Genomic DNA, 18,329 nt, shown 5'->3' on the forward strand with positions numbered 1-18,329 from the left:
CCTTCCCAATACACGGAGTCCCACCTGACTCAGATGCTGAAAAATATGTTTCAAGAAATCATCATCACTCTTGTGAGTCATGAGAGAAGAGGAGGAAATTACTCCAGGAGAGATGATTCAACTAAAGGGAGAGTTGAGACAGATGAAAATAGACAGGAAAATGGAAGGAGCTGTGGGAGCCCCACCGCTTCAAAGGAGCTCAGCAAAATGTGGGAGAAATTTAGAAGATTCCATTTCTCTTCCCCATCAACTTCCCCATTTCCAGATTTTGTTGTTAGTACCTCCAATCTAAAATGTCAAGAATTTACATGGAAATGGATGTAAAAGTCTGCTCCACCTGAGAGTGCACTATGAAGGAGTCCTCTTGAGAGAGTGATTTAGGAAAGGGTTCATTGTTTCCACTATGAAGACAGCACCATATGCTGTTACCTAACCAGCACTGCCAGAACCATCCCTGAGACAGGTGAGCCCTTCACAGCACACCAGAGAGTCCTGCCCAAAAACCCAACAAAAAAGAAAGACAGTTGGAAGACAAACAAGGTTATTTGTACCACAGGCACAGTTCAACCCTTGATCTAGCACCTAAAGATGCACAAACTCACTGTAAGTCTGTGTGACTCAGAGCAAAGGGGAAAGAAAAACAGTGTGACTTGATGAGCTGAAATTCAAATGTCACAGTGGAGCCACTCAGCACAGTGATGCTGTGTAACTCAGGGTTATTACCCTGTGCCTCCCATGGGAGCCACATGCTGTCCAGGTGTGTATCAAGTTTGCTACAACCTTCTGTCACCTGTGTCTTCCTCCAGCATCTATAGGTGCTGCACATCTCTGGAACATTTAATATGGTATATGCTCAAGAATGCACACAAACTATAAGAGCATAAGGATGCAAGTTCATGTTAAGAAGAAAATTGGTCTCCCTGATTTTCACTTCCACTATCCCAAATGCAGTGCTGACACTTTACACCTCTGTAGTTCCACTTCAGCTCCTTCCATTCAAGCTAAAACACTTGCTGTGAGTCCCAAGCAGGATCATTCTTTACTTCCCAGAGTAAGAAATTCGGTAAACAGCAATCTTCTTCACCCAAGTCCCTACAGCTACCATCTTTGTCAGGCACTGTGGACAACCTCACACCATCTGGACACTCAGGCCAGACTCTGACCACCCTTGACTGAGATCCTATCTTGAGTCTTGAGACTCCCCTAGCCCACATGGGTGTCCTGTGATTCCTGCTGCATATATTCTCCAAGCCACTTCTTACTTACTCACTGTGGAGACCTCCAAACCCTCACTGCCTCAGTTGCACCTCAGTTACTGCAACATCCCTTCTCTCACCACAGCTCATTTCCTGTCTCAGGTTGCAAGGTGACTGAGTCTTTTTGGCTGCAGGGCCTCTGTGGACACATCAGCTGTGTTACCTGCTCCAAGCTGTGTTACCTGCCCCAAGCCTTCCCCCGTCCATCCCCCTGCAGAACCCCTTTCAGTGGATCAAGCTACAAGCTGCATCCAGCTGGCCATGCTGCCAAATGCCCACTGTACAATGTCACTTGATAAAACTGTGTTTCAGAGAGAGCCTCTGAGCTCCTGGAGGGGAAGTCTCCATGCCCCTCTGCAGTGGACAAGGCTGTCCCCTCTCCAGGAAGGCAATGACTTGTCCCGGTCCCAGCAGCAGAGCACGGCCCTGCTGCCACCTCCTTACAGCCAGCACTGGGTTTTACGGAGCAGCACCATGATCAGGTCACCCTCCCCCAGTACAGAGAAAATGAGTTCATTTTAAGGAGTGTTACAAAATAGCACAATAGATTGGAATTGTGTGCAGATACCCATGAGGGCAACCCACTCAAACAGTCCGTCCCAGAGCTCAAATCCCAGGCACCAGCACAATCCCTTCAAGCACATCATCTCCTAAACAGGAGAGGCTCCACTTGTCCAAAACACTTCCATGAGCCATGGCAGGGACACTGCAGTCCCTCTGCTTCCAGTACACCCCCAGTTAAGTGACTGGATCAAATCTGCTGCCAGGCTTTTGCTATCACTTGTGTTCTTGTGGCAGCACCTTCAGGTGTTTGCATGATGGTAGGGAAGAGATAAAAAGCAAGAAGGTACCTAGAGGACATCCCCACATGACACATCCTTGCCTCACATGCTCCAGATGAATCTGTCCAACTGCAGGATACAGTTCCCAGAAAAGGCCACACAATCACAGAAATCACTTTGAAGCTGAGATCATACTGCTACACCAGCATCAACCCTCTTGTTTAAACTGAGCATCTCCGTCAAAGGATGAGCACACAGACCCATCTCCTTACCTTTAAAGCACGGACTTTCTTGGCCAAGAGGCTCTCAATGTCCCCTGCGACCTTCTCCACCAATTTCCTGGGCACATTCTCCTTGACTTCAAACAGGCTTTTATTGTCATCGTAGATCTAAGAGGGGAAGCAAGAGAAAAAGGCAGTCAATACTAGTGAGGAGTACAGCAGCCTTCCTACATAAAAGCTGATCCTCTAACAGAGAATTCTAGCAATGTGGATTAGGTAACAATATAAGCTTTGGAAATGAGGGGAGCAAGAGAAGAAAGGCTTTGCAACCAGAAAAAACAGAAATGCAGTCAACTTGCTGCCCACATCATGGGCTCTACAGCTGCCTGCTTTCATGCTTGCAGGCAATGGGCATCCCACCCTCTCACTCAAAAGCTGAGCTTCCCATCCCTGCCTCTGCTGAGCCACTCCTGTGGCACAGGGAGAGCCACCATGCTTGCTGCTGTGCTCTCTCTCACCCAAAGGCATCCCCAAGCCCACTGACCACCTCCCCAAAGTACCTGCTCAGCTTGGGAAGTGCAAGCCCAACTCCCTGCCCACCCCAGCACTGCCTGCAGGGCTCACTGGGTGCAGGGCCTGGCAGTGCTGGGGCAGCAGGGCAGCCCTGGGTACCAGGAATAAGAACAAGGGGATCACATGAAGCAGGATAAACCCCACATCTCTAACCAAGGCATGGTAATTTGGCATCCTCAAGAAATGAGAATTTCTACAACCAGTCCAGAAATTGGCCAGGCTGTGGTGGGGAGAGGCACAAATCTATACCAGGATTTACCTGAAGGCCAGTGCAATTATCTGTGTTTGAATGTTTGCACCCAAAGTGGCAGCAATGGCCCACAGGCACATCAGACAACTGCAGGGAACAACCCCAGACCCAAGGGGAGTGCTGTTGGCATCAGCACTGCCTCAAGGAGAAGGGATCAGTCCCACGAGAAGACTCCACAACCACAAACCCCTCAGTCACCTCCTCAGATGATTTTGTGACTTGTTAACTCCACCTGCCTGCAGACCCGGGTGCAACCAACACAGGGTCAAAGGGAAGAGTTTATTGCCATCATCTGAGACTAGCAAAAAAAAATTCCTCACGCTTTATCTTTTCTTAAGTAAGGTACATGAAGAAAACCACAAAGCAAATAGGATTCTGCTTCTCTCTTTATCCTCAGGCTACTCTCAAATACCTTCAGCTGCAGACATGGAGACATATGGGAACAGAGAAGCCTCCAAGGAGAGCTGGACCTCCCCAAGGAGGTAGCAGACTCCACGCTTAACTGCAAATTCCATGCTAAGCATGTCTGGCACCTTCCCAAGCTTGCATGATCCTCAGGAGCTGAATCATGCTTCCCAGGGGACAAAACCCTCTCTTTGCTGGAGCTTCATTGCAAGTGAGAGACTCTGCCTGTAAGAGTGGTTTGTTGCAGACCTGGCCATGAGGACCAGGGCTGCAGAAGCAATTTCTCGTGACACATGTGCCCTGGCTGTCAGAGCAGCACCCAAACAAGCAGTAAAGAGCCAGCTTCACATGACAAACACGTACCCAGAACCTCCCCCATTTCACCCAGGACTAAGGAGAGGCTCAGCCAGAGGCACCCCCAGTTCACACCATCACAGCTCCTGCTCTTGGTGGAGCCAGCAAAAGTAAAGGTACAGGCAGGCAAAGGATCTGGATAGTGGCACATCACACAGCTCAGGAACATGGTGAGACCCTCTAAAATGCTGGGAAACTACTCCCTGCCCTCTCTTCTTTCTCCAGACCTCATAATGAGCTGGAGTAGACAGCAGCTCCACTTGCTGAAGGCAGCTGTCAGTGAATCCAAGAGCCAAAGCAGAGGCATCCCCTAGCTCCAGCCTCCCTTTTCCTTTCACGGGTAAACAAAGCAGTTTCTGAGGCTGAAGCCACAGTGAGAGACTTAGCACAAGGCTGCTCTTTCAGTTGTGCACAGTCCCTCCAGACCTACTGGGTGAATCTCCAGGCTTCCACTTTGCTTTTTGCAGCTCTTACTGGGGCCCTGCTCTGCCCAAGCTCCTCCTTTCTTCCATGGCGTTAGGAAATTCCTAACAGCAGTCTCTTCCAGCAGCCTTGTGCACATATATACCATTACTCCATTCTAGATGTACTCCAGAAACTGCTTTTTCCCCTCAAAAAGCGCCAAGGGATTCAGGTTGCCTGCTCTGGCTGTCAGAAGAGTAACCCATTCCACCTCTATCAGTGGGGCAGCACACAAAAGGCTCAGATCTAACAGTTTGAGCTTTCTGGAGAAAACAGAATTTCTGTGAATTTCTGTGGTTACTAACTTGCAAGAGCATAGCCCGTGAGCCAAGAGCAAAGAGCCAGACATCTGGGATCCTCATGTGACTCCTCAGTCTCTAGGAGACACATGGAACATGGCTCCAGTGCCCTCCCCAAGGCTCTGCTCTTGCATGCTCCACGCCTGCCATCCTTCAAGGAAAGGCAACCCTACAACTGATTTGTCTGAAATGGGCTTCACCCAAATCACTTTGGTCCCAAACCACTCACACTTCACATTAATTTGCAAGTCCTCTGTGACTCTGTGAGCACAGGGACTCCAAAGAGGATGCTTTAGTAAGAGAAGACATTTAAGAGGCATCCTCAGACTCCAGAAGAAATTATTTCATAGAATGGTTTGGGTTGGAAGGGATCTTAAATACCATTCCAGCCCCTTGCCATGGGCAGGGACCCTTTCCTCTATCCCAGGTTGCTCCAAGCCTTGTCCAATCCGGCCTTGAACATTTCCAGGGATGGGGCAGCCACAGCTGCTCTGGGCACCCTGTGCCAGGGCCTCACTTCCCTCACAGTAATTAATTTCTTCCTAATATCTAATCTCAGCCTCCCCTCTTTCAGTGTGAAACCATTCCCTCTTGTCATGCCACACCATCACCTTGCCCTAAGTCCCTCTCCAGCTTTCTTGGAGCCCCTTCAGGCAGTGGAAGGGGCTCTGAAGTCTGCCCAGAGCTTTCTGTTCTGCAGGCTGAACACACCCAGCTCTCTCAGCCTGTCTTCATAGAAGAGGTGCTCCAGCCCCCTGGTGATCTGCTCTGCCCTCCTCTGCACCTCCTCCAACTGCTTCTTATGTTAAGGATCCCAGAGCTGGAGGCAGGATTCCAGGCGAGGTCTCACCAGAGCAGAGTACAGGGTGAGAATCACTCACTTCCCTTGACCTGCTTTTGATGTGGCTCAGGATACAATTTCTAGAGGTTTTTCACACCAGAGCTCCATCACACCAAAAAAAGCTTGTATTGCCAACAGCACAACATCCTGCACTAGGTAAGAACACCCCACATTGGCACAGAAAGGGTTAAGCAAGGGAAGCTCGACACAAAGCAGTATTCTCTCACACTCTTTTTTTTTTCTCCCCTTGGTAAGTAACAGCACAACAAAGTCATGTGCTTGGAAGATGCAGGATACCTCCAGCTGAGCAGCAGCAATTAGGGAAAGCAAAGAGGAGCAATCTTCAAGGAGAAAGCTTTGGGTACAGAGGGAGTCCTGGCATTAGTATTTGCCTATTATGAAACAAAATTGTCTCCTGTTGGTTATGGAGAGAAACAGTACCTGTCCACCAGGGAGGAAAGAACAGAAAAAGAAACCAGGAGCTGTTCCCCCAGCCCTCTCTGCAGCTGCAGAGCTCTGCAGTCTTCTTGGCTGAACAGTTCACCAGCCTTAATTAGAACAATCCAAGACAAATTAACAGTGACCATATGTGCATGAGAACATCCCAGACAGGCAGGGGAGTGAATGGTGGGGGCTCCAGGCAATTCAGAGAACTCACAGTCTCCACTGTAGCATTTTGCTTTGGGCTGTTCAGAACGTGGCCAGGTTTCACTTATCTAAGGTGACATTTCCCATGTTGGGTTTAAAGGGAGGATTTTCTGGCCAAAGACATCCCGGACATTCCTCAGTGATAGCAAAAACCTTTAGTTTTGTCAAGATTAGAAAGCAATTCTCATTGAAATTCTCCTGTGATCCAGTGCTCTGGGACCTGTTTTTGAAATTAGTAGCCCCGGTGACCTCGGAGTCAAGGAACTGCTGTTTGTGAGTCCCTGTCCATACCCTGTGTCTCACCCTCGAGAGAAGGGCTGCACCTTGTGTGCTCTTGGCAGACTGGGTTTGACTTGGCAATGCCTTGAGCAAAGGCCCCATCCCCTCCCAGCCTCCCTGGCAGGCAGGGCAGGTGAGTGGCAGTGCAGGGACATGAGCACAGCCAGTGCTGCACTGCTCCAGCCATGCTGAAACAAGAAATAATGCCCTTGTATGGGTCCTGCTCAGTGTGGCTGGCAAACCTGAGATTACCGGGCAGGAGAAGGGCTGTAGAGAGCCCCTGAATTACCTACAGAGGGAGCAGCCCTCAGGCAGCACACAGGAGGAAGCTGTTGCACTCAGAGAATGGGGAGTGAGACGACACCATGAACTGCAATCTCAATTAAAAGGCTGGGAAGGGCTGAAGCTGGATGCAGTAGCAGAAAATCCAATCCTGGCCGTGGAAAGGAGTCCAGCAGTGGGTGCTGAGAGTGAGCTAGTAAGTGGCAACAGCAGGGGGAAGTGGGAGGGAATATTAACAGCAAACAATAGAAAGTACTGAGCTGAAAAATAAAAAAATAAAAAAGAAACAAGAAAAAACCCAAAGTAGTGGCAGGTGAGGGAAAGAAAAAATCAACTGTTCAAGACAACCTGCAACATGAAAAATTTAATCCTAAATACTCCTAAGCATAGTGCAATTACAGCCCCGAAAATGATTTAAACCAGCCCAGAAGTGCTAAGTGGCCTCACTTAAGAGCAAAGCTGGTAACAGAACCAACTGTCAGCACACGTTCCCAGCAGCACCTGTACAGCCAAGGAGGCAGATCTGATACTGCCTTGAAACACCCATTCTCTAAATTCACTTGTTTGCCTTGCTTTTAATGCACAATAAATGATGCTCATCTCTGCCTTTAATTCCCTCTGTGCCTATATATTCAGGGAACTGTCAGAGTTCAGAGAAAGCATTTTCTTCTCCCCAATTCCCTGTGAGCACACCCAGCACCATGAAACTTGGCAGCCTAAGAAAGGAATGAGTGCAGGAATACTCCCATAAGTGTAGAAATCACCATCTGATGAGCTGCCATGAGAGGGCCCAACACCTTCCCATGGGTCAAGGTATCCAGTGATAAAACTGATCCAGTGAAGAAAAATAACAAATCTCAGGAGAGAGCCCTGTAAAACACCACTAGAAAGTAAAAATTGTCTCCTCAGCCTCCCTTGCCAGCTGTCTCCAGCCTGCTCATCCAGGACATGAGGGAGGCCAGGGATGTGGGGTACACCTGCAGCCCGAAGCAGACCCCTCTCTTCTCACTCCCTCTCTCCCCAGCTCCATGTCACATCTGCCAAAAGCAGCCCTTCCCCACAATCAGAGGGGCAGCACTGCACTGTGCTTGCACAGCATCCCCTCCATGCCAAGACTCCCCCATCACCTTCCTCAAGAACAACAGCAACCCAAAAGCTGAACCCCAGCTGAGCCCCTGGTAACCCCAGCAGCTCTCAGCCCCACTGGGCCAGGACAGAGCTGTACCCACAGCTCAAACCCCACCTGGGGCTTGCCAGGGCCCAGCAGGCACAGGCTGTGGTGCTCCAGCTCCTGCTAGAAAGGCATCTGATCTGGGTAATAGTAATTTTCCAGAAATTAATTTTTTTCCCCACCCCGTATGAATCCAATACAGCAGGTTTGGACAGCTGCAGTCCAAACAGCAGCGTTTAATCACAGTGCAAAGCTGGCATGTTTGCAAAAGAGCAAAGAGCTACGTGCAGCAACAGAGAGGCTGTTCCTGCTCCCAGAGCATCCCACCTCAAAGCTGGGGTGCTCCAGGTGAGGGAGGCCAAAGACCAAACCACTTCTCTGCAGGCACAATAGCCACCCCTGCCTAAGATAGCCCTCATGCCCCAGAAATGGGGCTGTGCCATGTCATGCCCCACAAAGGCCAGCAAGCAGGAAAACAAAAGGGTTTTCCCAGCCAGCATTATTATGGGAGGCAGGGAAGGTCTCAGTTCAGGGTTATACTTCAAGCTCCTGCAGGCAGAGCCGTGCCTGGGATCAGTGTTGTACAGTGACCCAGATATGGAGTCTGCAAGGGGAATTCATTGTACAGCCAATACTGCAGCAGGATACCTGCCCTGAGAGGCACTGCCTGCCCACATGCTGGTCTAGAGCTTCAGGATCTGTTGGTGTCCCTCAGACAAGCACCAGTCTGGCCATTTTGAGTCCCATCTCACCTACTGCAGGGTCCTACCGTTTCCCCACAGCTCAGACTATGAGTGAAGAGGAAAGAGGAGAGCCCATGGGCAGACTTCCTTTTGCCTTGAGTACACAGAGCAGACCCCTCTGATGAAGTGGGAGCCTTGAGGAGAATTGTCCAGTGGTATAAATGACCAACAAAAGCACCATGAGGCCAAGCACGGAACACTGTGGCTGGGTGACAGGGAGGAAAAGGAGTGCCAGGCCCCAGAGATCCTGCTGGAAGGTGGAGACTGCTCAGGGCCATGGGCAGAGAGCAGAGAGAGCACGATTTGGGCCATGGGCAGAGAGCAGAGACAGCATGATTTCCATCTCACCCCTCATCACTGCTGCACGCACTGCTGTTAAATTTCATTGTCTGGTGCTTATAGCCCTTGCAATGATGGTAATCATCGTGGTGTCTGTATTACATTAGGAGGATGTCAGGGACAATCGAGCAGGCAGTGATAAGAGCCACAGTGGCCTGGCCGACAGCCCGCCAGGACGGCAGTGCTGCCTGTGCTGCACCTCCTGGTCACACACCATTGCAGGGGCCAGGGATGGGCACTGGCACAGCAATGGCCTTCTGGAGAAGCAGAGATCAGCCAGGAAAGTGCTAGATCCTGGTTTTCCCTGTTGAGGGGAACAGGCAAAGGGAAGCAGCTGCAGGTGAGCGCTGGTGCCACAGTTCAGAGACGGCTTTGCAAATCTACCCCACACCAACTCCCAGAGCTGGTACCATGGATGCCAGCAGCCCTGAGGGCAGAGCCCTGAGCCCAGGTGCCCATTGTGAGCAGCGTGGGCAGTGGCTCCCTCAGAGCCCCAGCTGGCCTTTGTCACCAGGATGCTCCGGCCCTGCGGACGTGCTCCAGCGCGCGCAGGAGGAGCAGCCTGACATTTACTAACCCCAGCTCCCTCTCTCCTCAGTGCCATTTCCCTGCTGTGCTCCATCCTTCCACCTAGCTCATAAAAAGCAAGCACCCTCTGAGCAGCTCTTCACAGCTCTCCTGCAGAAGCAGGACAGGGAAATGTGAAGTTTAGCGGCTCCTCGGGGATGGTCAGCTGTAATTGAAGCAAACAAACCATAGAACTGAGGTCTCTCTAGTTCACTAAAGAGCCTGCTAAAAGGCAGCAGTACCACAGAGAAGATGGGGGAAGAGGGAAAAGCAGCCCACACCACCAGGGATGGAGAGGTGGAGCTGCTCTCCATCCTGCCCCAGCACCTGCACATCCCATCCTCTATGGCACTGGCTGGACTTCTGCTTCCTGAGCACAGGATCACCAGCCTCTGCAGCTGAGACTTCATCCCTGCCAGCTCCAAAGCAGACCTGGCCCTGCTGTACATCATTTAGCAACTAGGCAGGGATAAAGGGCTGTGCACGGTTAGCCTGGATTATAGAAAACCTCTCCCAGCCTAGAAAGCAGCTTTTAGTCTTCATCATCCCAAACCCTTGTATGGGGAGCTCTCAGAGCAACAGACCTGCCTGGGTGTTTGCAGAGAGTCAGAATCTTCTGCAAGGAAATTCAGCATCACACAACTTCCAACTTGGGCTTCTCCTTTCAGATAAAGCGCTGCAAAAAATAAATTGCTGCATAGCTGGAGACAGAAGGTTTCAACCAGGATGGGAACTCTGCCCAGGCCCTTCTCTGCACACTTAGAGCCACTTGGATGGCGTGGGCCTTGCTGCCAGGTCAGGGCACAAGCCCCCCAGATCCTGCTGTGCTAATGTACAGGAGAGAGCGAACAGCTACAGCTTCTCAGAAAAATGCCCAAATGCAGTCAGACATCACATGATCTCTAAAAATACAAGCTTGTACAGTGAAACAGAAACAAAAAAACCCCAACTTGATCCTGGAGTCTGGCTTCTCTGTTATGTGGGACATAAGAAAAGCTTTGGTGAGGAAAACAGTATTTTGAAAAGGTGCCTCAACTACTTTTCTTCATGATTTGTTGAAAAGTTAACCAGTTTATGTTATGTCCATACAAAACACACCTACTTCAGATCAATGGCATTAAAATAGCACCTCAAATACCCTGAGTGCATCCTAGGAGGGGTGCTGTCACAGATAAAGATGTATTCTTTTCCTAGATTTCAGGGTGGATATCGTGAAGAATTCTTTACTCAGAATGTGGTGAGGCCCTGGCACAGGCTGCCCCATCCCTGGAGTGCTCAAGGCCAGACTGGATGGGGTCCTGAGCAACCTGATCTGGTGGAAGGGGTTCATATGAGATAGTATTTAAAGTCCCTTCCAACTCAAACCATTCTGTGACTTCTGCTGGAATCAGTGCCTCCACATAATGGATTATGCTGGGTTTCCCCCAGCATCCCTAAGAGAATGAAGAGAATGAAAATCATTAGGGAAAGATAAAGCAAGAAACATTTCTGCTCCTCAGATCCCTCTTGGACCCCATGTGGTTGCACTTTTGCCTTTTGCACAGCTGCTGGACAGTTTAAAACTCTGTTTTCTTTTATTCTGCTGCTTTTCTCCCAAGCCTAAAGGTTTAGGACACTAAAATTACAAAAGCTCATGGAGACCCAAAATGGGATCTCACCAGACTTCATTTCCCTGGCAGTGAGGAGGATGAGAAAGGGGCCACCACTGTCCTGAGAAAAATGAAAAGCACTTCACAGGCTGTCCTGCAGTGCCTGGGGCAGGGCTGCTCCCCATCCCCTGCGAGTGCCGAAAGCACACACAGCTCCTTACTCTGCATTGACTGCTGCAAGACTCCCAGATCCTCAAAGACTTGACTTTAACAAATAACCAGACCTCTTTCCCAAAACAGCTTTATCTCCCTTGCCAGAAATGCTGTTGCTTTTTGTAGGAAGGGCTGTGGAAAAAGGCTGTGCAGTGCAGTCTCTAACACTAAGGCTCCAAGACATATTTCCAGGCTTCCTTTTATCGACACAAGAAAAATAGTAACAATTACCCCACACTGCCTTTTATTTTTATTGATGGCTACCACTGGCCAAATTCAGCTCTCAGCTGCAGTGATGCAAATTTGGGATGACTCCACTGACATGGAATTAAACTAAATCTCTTATTAAAGCTAAAGCAATTGAAATCTAGGCCAGCATAAGTCAGCACTGTCAACAGTTACCCCCACAGGTTTCTGCAGACTAATGATCTATTTTAAAGAAATTGAACTTTTAGAAACAGCAACTTTGCAATTCTCTTGATTTACCTTCTGATGTAGGTGTTGGGGTTTTCTGTGCACTTCAGAAACTCACATTTACAAGCTTTTCTCCCTAATCTCAAGCACTGGAAGCATTTCTGTAAAGGCACAGAAATGCTCACTGGAAGCAAGGCTGGAAGAGACCCACCTGTCTAACCCATACCCCCTGTCTCACTCAAGACCCAGCTAACAGCTGTTTACAAACTCTGCTCTCATGCACTGGTGGTGGAGAGCCCAGGCTTCCCTGGATGATGTTCTTTAGTGTTTTTGTAGAATCAAGCATGGTTTGGGTTGGAAGGGTTAAAGAGCACCTTGTTCCAACCCCTTGCCCTGAGTGGAACCACCTTCCACTATTCCTGGTTGCTCCAAGCCCTGGCCAATCTGGACCTGAGCACTTCTGGGTATGGGGCAGCCACAGCTTCTGTGGGCAACCTGTGCCAGGGCCTCAGCACCCCACAATAAAGAATTTCTTTCTATTACCTAATGTAACTCTGCCCTCTGGCAGTGTGAAGCCATTGCCCATTGTCCTCTCAGTCCATGCCCGTGTCAAAAGTCCCTCTCCAGCTCTCTTGGAGCCCCTTTTGTCACTGAAGGGGCAGCCTGCTAGAAAGTCATTACTGGTGTTTAATATAAACTCCTCTCTGTTGTGGAATAGGTTCAGAAAGCTTTGCTTCATCACCAGAGGATATGGAGAACAGATTTCCAGACAGCTTTCTTCCACACATTTCTAGACTCATCCTTTTTCCTGCTAGTGCCTTCTGCTCCCTGAGCCAGCGGGGTTCAGGAGCTGTAACAAGAATACACCATGTACCTGGAGATTTTAATAAAGAGGTGACCCTCTGCAAAGTCATTTCAGCTGAGATTTTCAGCTTAGTCTCACCTCGAAAGCGTCACCAGCAAGACTTCAGCAGTGGCATTAAACCCTACAGCTGGCAAACTCAGCCAAGATTTGTTTTCAGCACAGTCTTGGAGAGGTACAGGGGCAGGACTGATCTGTACCCACAGAGATCCCAGGGGATGTGTCTTCTGAAGGCAGCCTCGAGGGGTCTGACATCCAAATGGAAAGACTCCACTAAAAAATTCAGAAACCTCTGCAGCATCACAGAGAACAGGGCTGGAACAGATCTCATCAACTCAGGTATTCTCAGCCTGTTCCCATACCCCCAGCAAAAGGTGGCATAATGGATGTGTCATTTCTAACATAATTACTATAGTTCTCTCAATCCTAACCTTTTCCTCTGACCTGTTCTTAAAGAAATCCAGTGATGGAGATTCCTGTGTTTCACAAGACAAAATGCTCTGGTACTTCACAATCCTATCTGAAAACTTTTTATGATGCCTAAGTTAAAAACCTCTTGCTGCAATTAAAAACCATGTTCTTGGTGGAAAGACCTCAGATTAACAAAGAACAGACACTTCTGCCTTGTGCTGCTGTGCCCTGTTATTATTCTGAAGCTTTGTCCTACTTTAGTTTTTACTCTTGTACGCCAAAAAATTCATATTCATTTATTCTTTCCCTACAAGGTAATGCTTTTAATATCTATGTGTCTTTGGTTCAGATTACAATTAATGTGACAATTAGACAATGTCCTTGGTAGAGCATTCACCAGGATGTTATTCTAAACAGTCCTCAAAATATCCAGGCATCAATCAAAGCTGGGCACCATCGATCAGGGGTCCAGCCAGACAGACCAGCTTCGGAAGACCTTGTGCATAGGGTCCATGATTTTCTGCTCTCCACAGGGCCAAGGAACAGGCAGCAGGATCCTGCCATCACTCCTGCTGTCCTTGTACAATGCTAAGATTGCATGAGAACTGTCCCACAGGTGAAGAAAACCTGAGTCCCCAGGGCCCCATTACCCCCAGAAATAACAGGGTGAGGGAAGCACCCACAGTGGGAAAGCCAGAGCTGGGCCAGGGGAGCCAAACTCCCAGGGCAGTCAGAAATACTCAGGTCTCCTCAAGCACCATCCCACACATCTGTGCACACACTTGCACCCCACTTGCCTTGTCTCCTCCTTCAGTTCTCCCCCAGTGTTTGAGGGGTCTTGTCCCTGCTGTCCCTTTTCTCCTGCTCACAAGCACACACTCAGAACCAGGGCTGAGCTCCAGACCCACCTGTGTGCCCATCCCAGCTCCCCACACAGCTCTGCTCTGTCACAAAGCAATGTTTAGGCTCCACACCTGCTCTCCCTATGACAGCCACGGTCTTAATTAAGCTTTAGGCACAGGCAGGGAGTAATTGGGGTCATTTTCTGGCACTTAGGGCTGAGAGAGGGGATTTGGTCTGTATTGCCCCCTTTGCCACACACAGAGTACCGACCTGTCTGTGTGATCATTGCCAAATCACCTTCCTGTGTTCTGCACTGACCTCCCACTTTGAAAGAATTTATTGTTAATTTTTGCAAAGTGTTGTGGAAGCCTTAGAGGAAAGGTAGCACAGGAATGGAGACTATTAATATTCCACCAAGAGCTCTAGGGACTAACCAGCATATTAAAGCTTCTACAAGCAGAAACAAAACTCTTCCACAGCACAAGCCAGACCTCCAAACACCGGCAGAATTTTTTCAGTACTTTCCATCAGCATCAGGAAAAACATATTTGGCCTGTCATTACACATCCAGAGCAATGACCCTGCCTAACCTTAGAAAGCACAACAAGGGCAGCATAGGACCAGGGGTGGAGTCAGATCTACTTGGTGTAAGAAAAGGTTGCATCGCGTACGGTAAAGAATTCGTCTCCTGCTGTTCCAGCATAAAGTTAATCAGGGACAGAAATTAATCCCTCCTGACAGCATGTTGCCAATTTTTGATTTCATCCCCATTTCCTCGTAGCTTATCATCAAGAGAATGGGAAACTTGCAGCATGGACAAGCCTGTCACATGCTCCTTTCTTTGGGAAAGGCTCACACGCACCAGCCACGAGCTCCTGCACCCTGAGAGCAGCACGTCCATGCTCTGCACGCACACAGGTCCCCTCATGTCTGTGCAGATTCACCCACCATTGCACAGGTACTGAAAAGTCGTGCATATGCTTAAGGCAAAATATGTGCCTAACCACCAGCTTTACTCCAAGACAGTTGGAGGGAGGAGGGAAAGCGAGAATCAGAGGAAAGAAATCCTCTCCCTGGAGCGATAGCACCAGAAGAGCAAAGTGGCATTTACAAATCATAAGCACTTCCCCACTCGGTGCTCCTTTGCCCAGAATGTTAATTAGCATTACTCTAAACAGCAGCAGCACAAGCTGAAACCCAAGCAGCCTCAACTGCTTGAAAAGAAACCTGGTTGGGAATTTTTTCAGATGAGACATTTAAACTCAAATGGTGAGACATGTGATGGTGATACAGCAGGTGCTTTTTAATGCCACCTTGTAATTTCCCTCCTAAAACTTGGGAGTGAGTTCTAAATAGAAAACTATAATATCCAAGGGCTATGGGATTTTGCCTCTTGTTCCAAATGTCAGGAGTTTATTCTACAGGTTATTTTCAAGCCCCAAGTGGGTTCAAGTGGCTCATGGATGGAGCCCCACAGCATTGCAGCAGCACCCTGCTCACTCCCACAATCCTGAAGTGTGTCACTGCACTCCAGGCTGGGCAGCCCCCAAGGCTGCTTTGCAATGCAGTTTAGTTGATCACATAATAGAAAAGTGGATTTGCAATTATATTAATAATAGTGCTGACTTGGGTTTGTGCCATAAATAAAACTTAGATGATTATATAGACCACATATATCTCTGTTTGGATGATCAATACAGATTGTAAAGTACCACTACATTTCAGCTACAGAAAGTGTAGCAGGAAACAGGCTTCACAATTTCATTTTCCTACTGTACATGTCTCCTCATCCAATTAATCAAAATTATCACTACCATCAGAAAACCCCCATGCCTTGAGTGAGCATTGCTGTGTTTCTGGCACACCTGGTGCCACAGCTTAAACTGCTAGAAGGAGCCTGCACTCCATCTCCTGAGAAACACAGACAACAGGGCTGCTGGAATTAATTCCTGCTGAAATTAGGAACTCAACAACATCCCATGAGCTGAATTTGGTTCTCAGCACCAAACCCACGCCCAGCTCCACACCTGAGCAGGGCCCAGACTCGGCAGGGATGGTCTGCACTGAGCACCACCACAGTGAACATGCTACTATCTCAAAAGGGTCCCAATACAGTGGCAGATCAGAAGCAAAACAAGAAAGCCCCAGTGTTTTGTCCTCTGAGAGCACAGTGCAGGAGCATTCAGCCCCATAACCTCAGAAGTGAAGTGCTCTTGTGAAGTACAGAGGAACTGGGGAGGGAAGCAGAGTCCTGACCATAAGCCCATCAGGAGAGCAAAGGTGTTCCAGCCGCTTGCTGAGCTCACAGGGGAAATGCTGCCCTTCCTTCCTGCCTGTGACAGAGCCAGGCTGCTGATCAGACCTGGCATCACCAGCCCCTGCATCCCAGCCTCCTGCTCAGGCCACGGGCATGTCCAAGGCAAAACAGGCATTCTGCACATCTCCTGAGAGTGTGGGGTTCTGCCCTCCTTCCACTTTATCTTCCCAGGTCCTCTCTCAGGCTGAGGAATTTCTCAAGTAAGCCCCATGCAAAACCACTTACTCAATAGGGCATAATTGACTCTTATTGCAAAGAATTAAGTGCTCTCAATAGAGATGTCCACTTTCAATGCTCTTTTTTTATTCTTACTAATGAATTAAGCCAAGATAACACCAAATAGTTCCCAGATGAGACTGATTGTCAAGCAGATGAGGACTTTATTAATTTCTATTAAAGCTTCTTTTAAAGTCAACTCAGAAAAAAAACACAATAAAAAATACAAGCAACCAGAAATGCCTCAAAAAAGCATAGAGTAATCTCTCCAGGAGATTCCTTTCCCAGTTATATTGGTTATTACTGCCTCAGCATGGTTTCTAGTTATGTGTGCATTTGAAGAAAAAGAGGAAAAAATGCCTGAGTTCACTGACCTCCTGTGTCTGAACCTTAGAATGCTTTGGTGAACATTCTGAATGAAATGACCCATAAAGTGATTAACAGTTTGTTAACTTCAAGGGGAGGTCACAACACCACCACAGAAAGGCAATAAGCTCTTTCTGGATAAGCTGGGGACTTTGTTCATGGACACTGATGTTCTCAATGCTGGGGTTTTCCCCTCCCTTCCTTTTTCTAATAATGGCTTGCTTCCATTTTCTCCTACCTAGCTCACTTCCCCACTAGCCCACTACCCTTCCCATTCATAGACTAGTATCCAAACCTGCCACAGACACTGCTTCCTGAAGATTACTCCTCCAAATTGCAGAAAACACGTACTGTCTACCTTGGCTTGCTCCAAAAATCTCTCACACGCAGCCTGGAAATGTCAAGCACTGTGGCTCCCATCATCTGCTCACTATATCTCAAATGCTTTTTCAGATCTTCCTGTGCCCTGCTACTCAGAGTCTTGTTCTTGTCTCTTCACCTTGCTTTAGGTGCAGGAAGAGCTCCACCCCTCATTATCCCTTTTCCAAGCAGCTCAGGGCTCCCAGAAGGAGAAGATCACAGCTCTACAGGGATGACTAACCTGGTTATGCAGGACCTGTGATCTGCATCTCCAGCTGCAGTTCCCTGCATGAGAGAGGGACAGCTCTGGTTTGCAGCCTGTGTGACTGTCTGACCAAGCTCATCTTGCTTTCTGAAGAAGGGAAGAAGAGCAAGGCTTGAGAATCACCCCTGAAACATCTCATACGCCAAAGTTTTGCAGTGTGTAGGTAGGAAAAGGACAGGACAAATCACGGCAGAAGAAACAATGCCTGGAAAGCCAGGCTGATCTGCTCAGGAATTCAGCACAGTCTGCATGGCCAGGCTGGACAGATGCTGGGGTTGAGCTGAGGAGTTTCACACAGCAGATGGTCAAGGAGCTGTGATTTGCAGGTAATCTAATAATCAAGTAGTTGTATCAGTGAGGATATGAGCCACGGGGTCACGAGGGGTTGGCACACTTTCCCTCTTTCTCTAGAAGTCATTGGGCAGTATAAAGCAAGGACATTGACTGTTTAGCTCCCAGCTACAGCCAGCAGCAGCTTCCTTACAAAAAATCCTTGTAGGGCATGACCAGGAGCCAAAGGTGCAATGACACTGTTACCCCAGAATTCACAACTGGACCATGACAACCACGGGGCTGCCACCTCCTCCCCTTCCCCCTTACCACAGCCCTGGTGCCAGCACAAGCAACTCTGCAGCAAGGCTGCTCAAGTCACTGATCCAAATAAGCTAACCCTCTCAAAATTTCCAGCTGGGAATATCAAACTCTGAGCACATTATGCCAGCTTGAAGCCCTTGGAATGCCAGGAGCGACTTCTTCACCCTGTGCCACTGCATCAGATACAGGATACCTGTGGCAGCAAGCGAGGAGGAAGAAGAAAATCCCAGGACAAAGCCCTCCAGTGAAAATAAAAGTCATGTTTCTAGAAGCAATGAAATGCCAGTACTCAATCTCTACAGCCCCCAACAAAAAACCCTGTTCAGATATTTTTTTCATTAACTGTCACAAAATGATGCAATGCATATAGTGTAATTATGCTTAAGTGCTTTCCATGTTAAATGTCA

General features: G+C 48.6%; 1 protein-coding gene across 1 annotated transcript in view; it reads right to left on the reverse strand.

Annotated features, from left to right (window-relative positions):
* CACNA2D2 (calcium voltage-gated channel auxiliary subunit alpha2delta 2) overlaps positions 1–18,329 on the reverse strand; it is a 209,560-nt gene that overhangs the window by 124,591 nt on the left and 66,640 nt on the right. The window contains exon 3 of the mRNA XM_059479961.1: positions 2,311–2,427. Within this exon, the coding sequence (XP_059335944.1) occupies positions 2,311–2,427 (117 nt within the window). The remainder of the gene's footprint in view (positions 1–2,310; positions 2,428–18,329) is intronic.

The sequence above is a fragment of the Ammospiza nelsoni genome, chromosome 11 (assembly GCF_027579445.1).
Source record: "Ammospiza nelsoni isolate bAmmNel1 chromosome 11, bAmmNel1.pri, whole genome shotgun sequence".
Lineage (NCBI taxonomy): Eukaryota > Metazoa > Chordata > Aves > Passeriformes > Passerellidae > Ammospiza > Ammospiza nelsoni.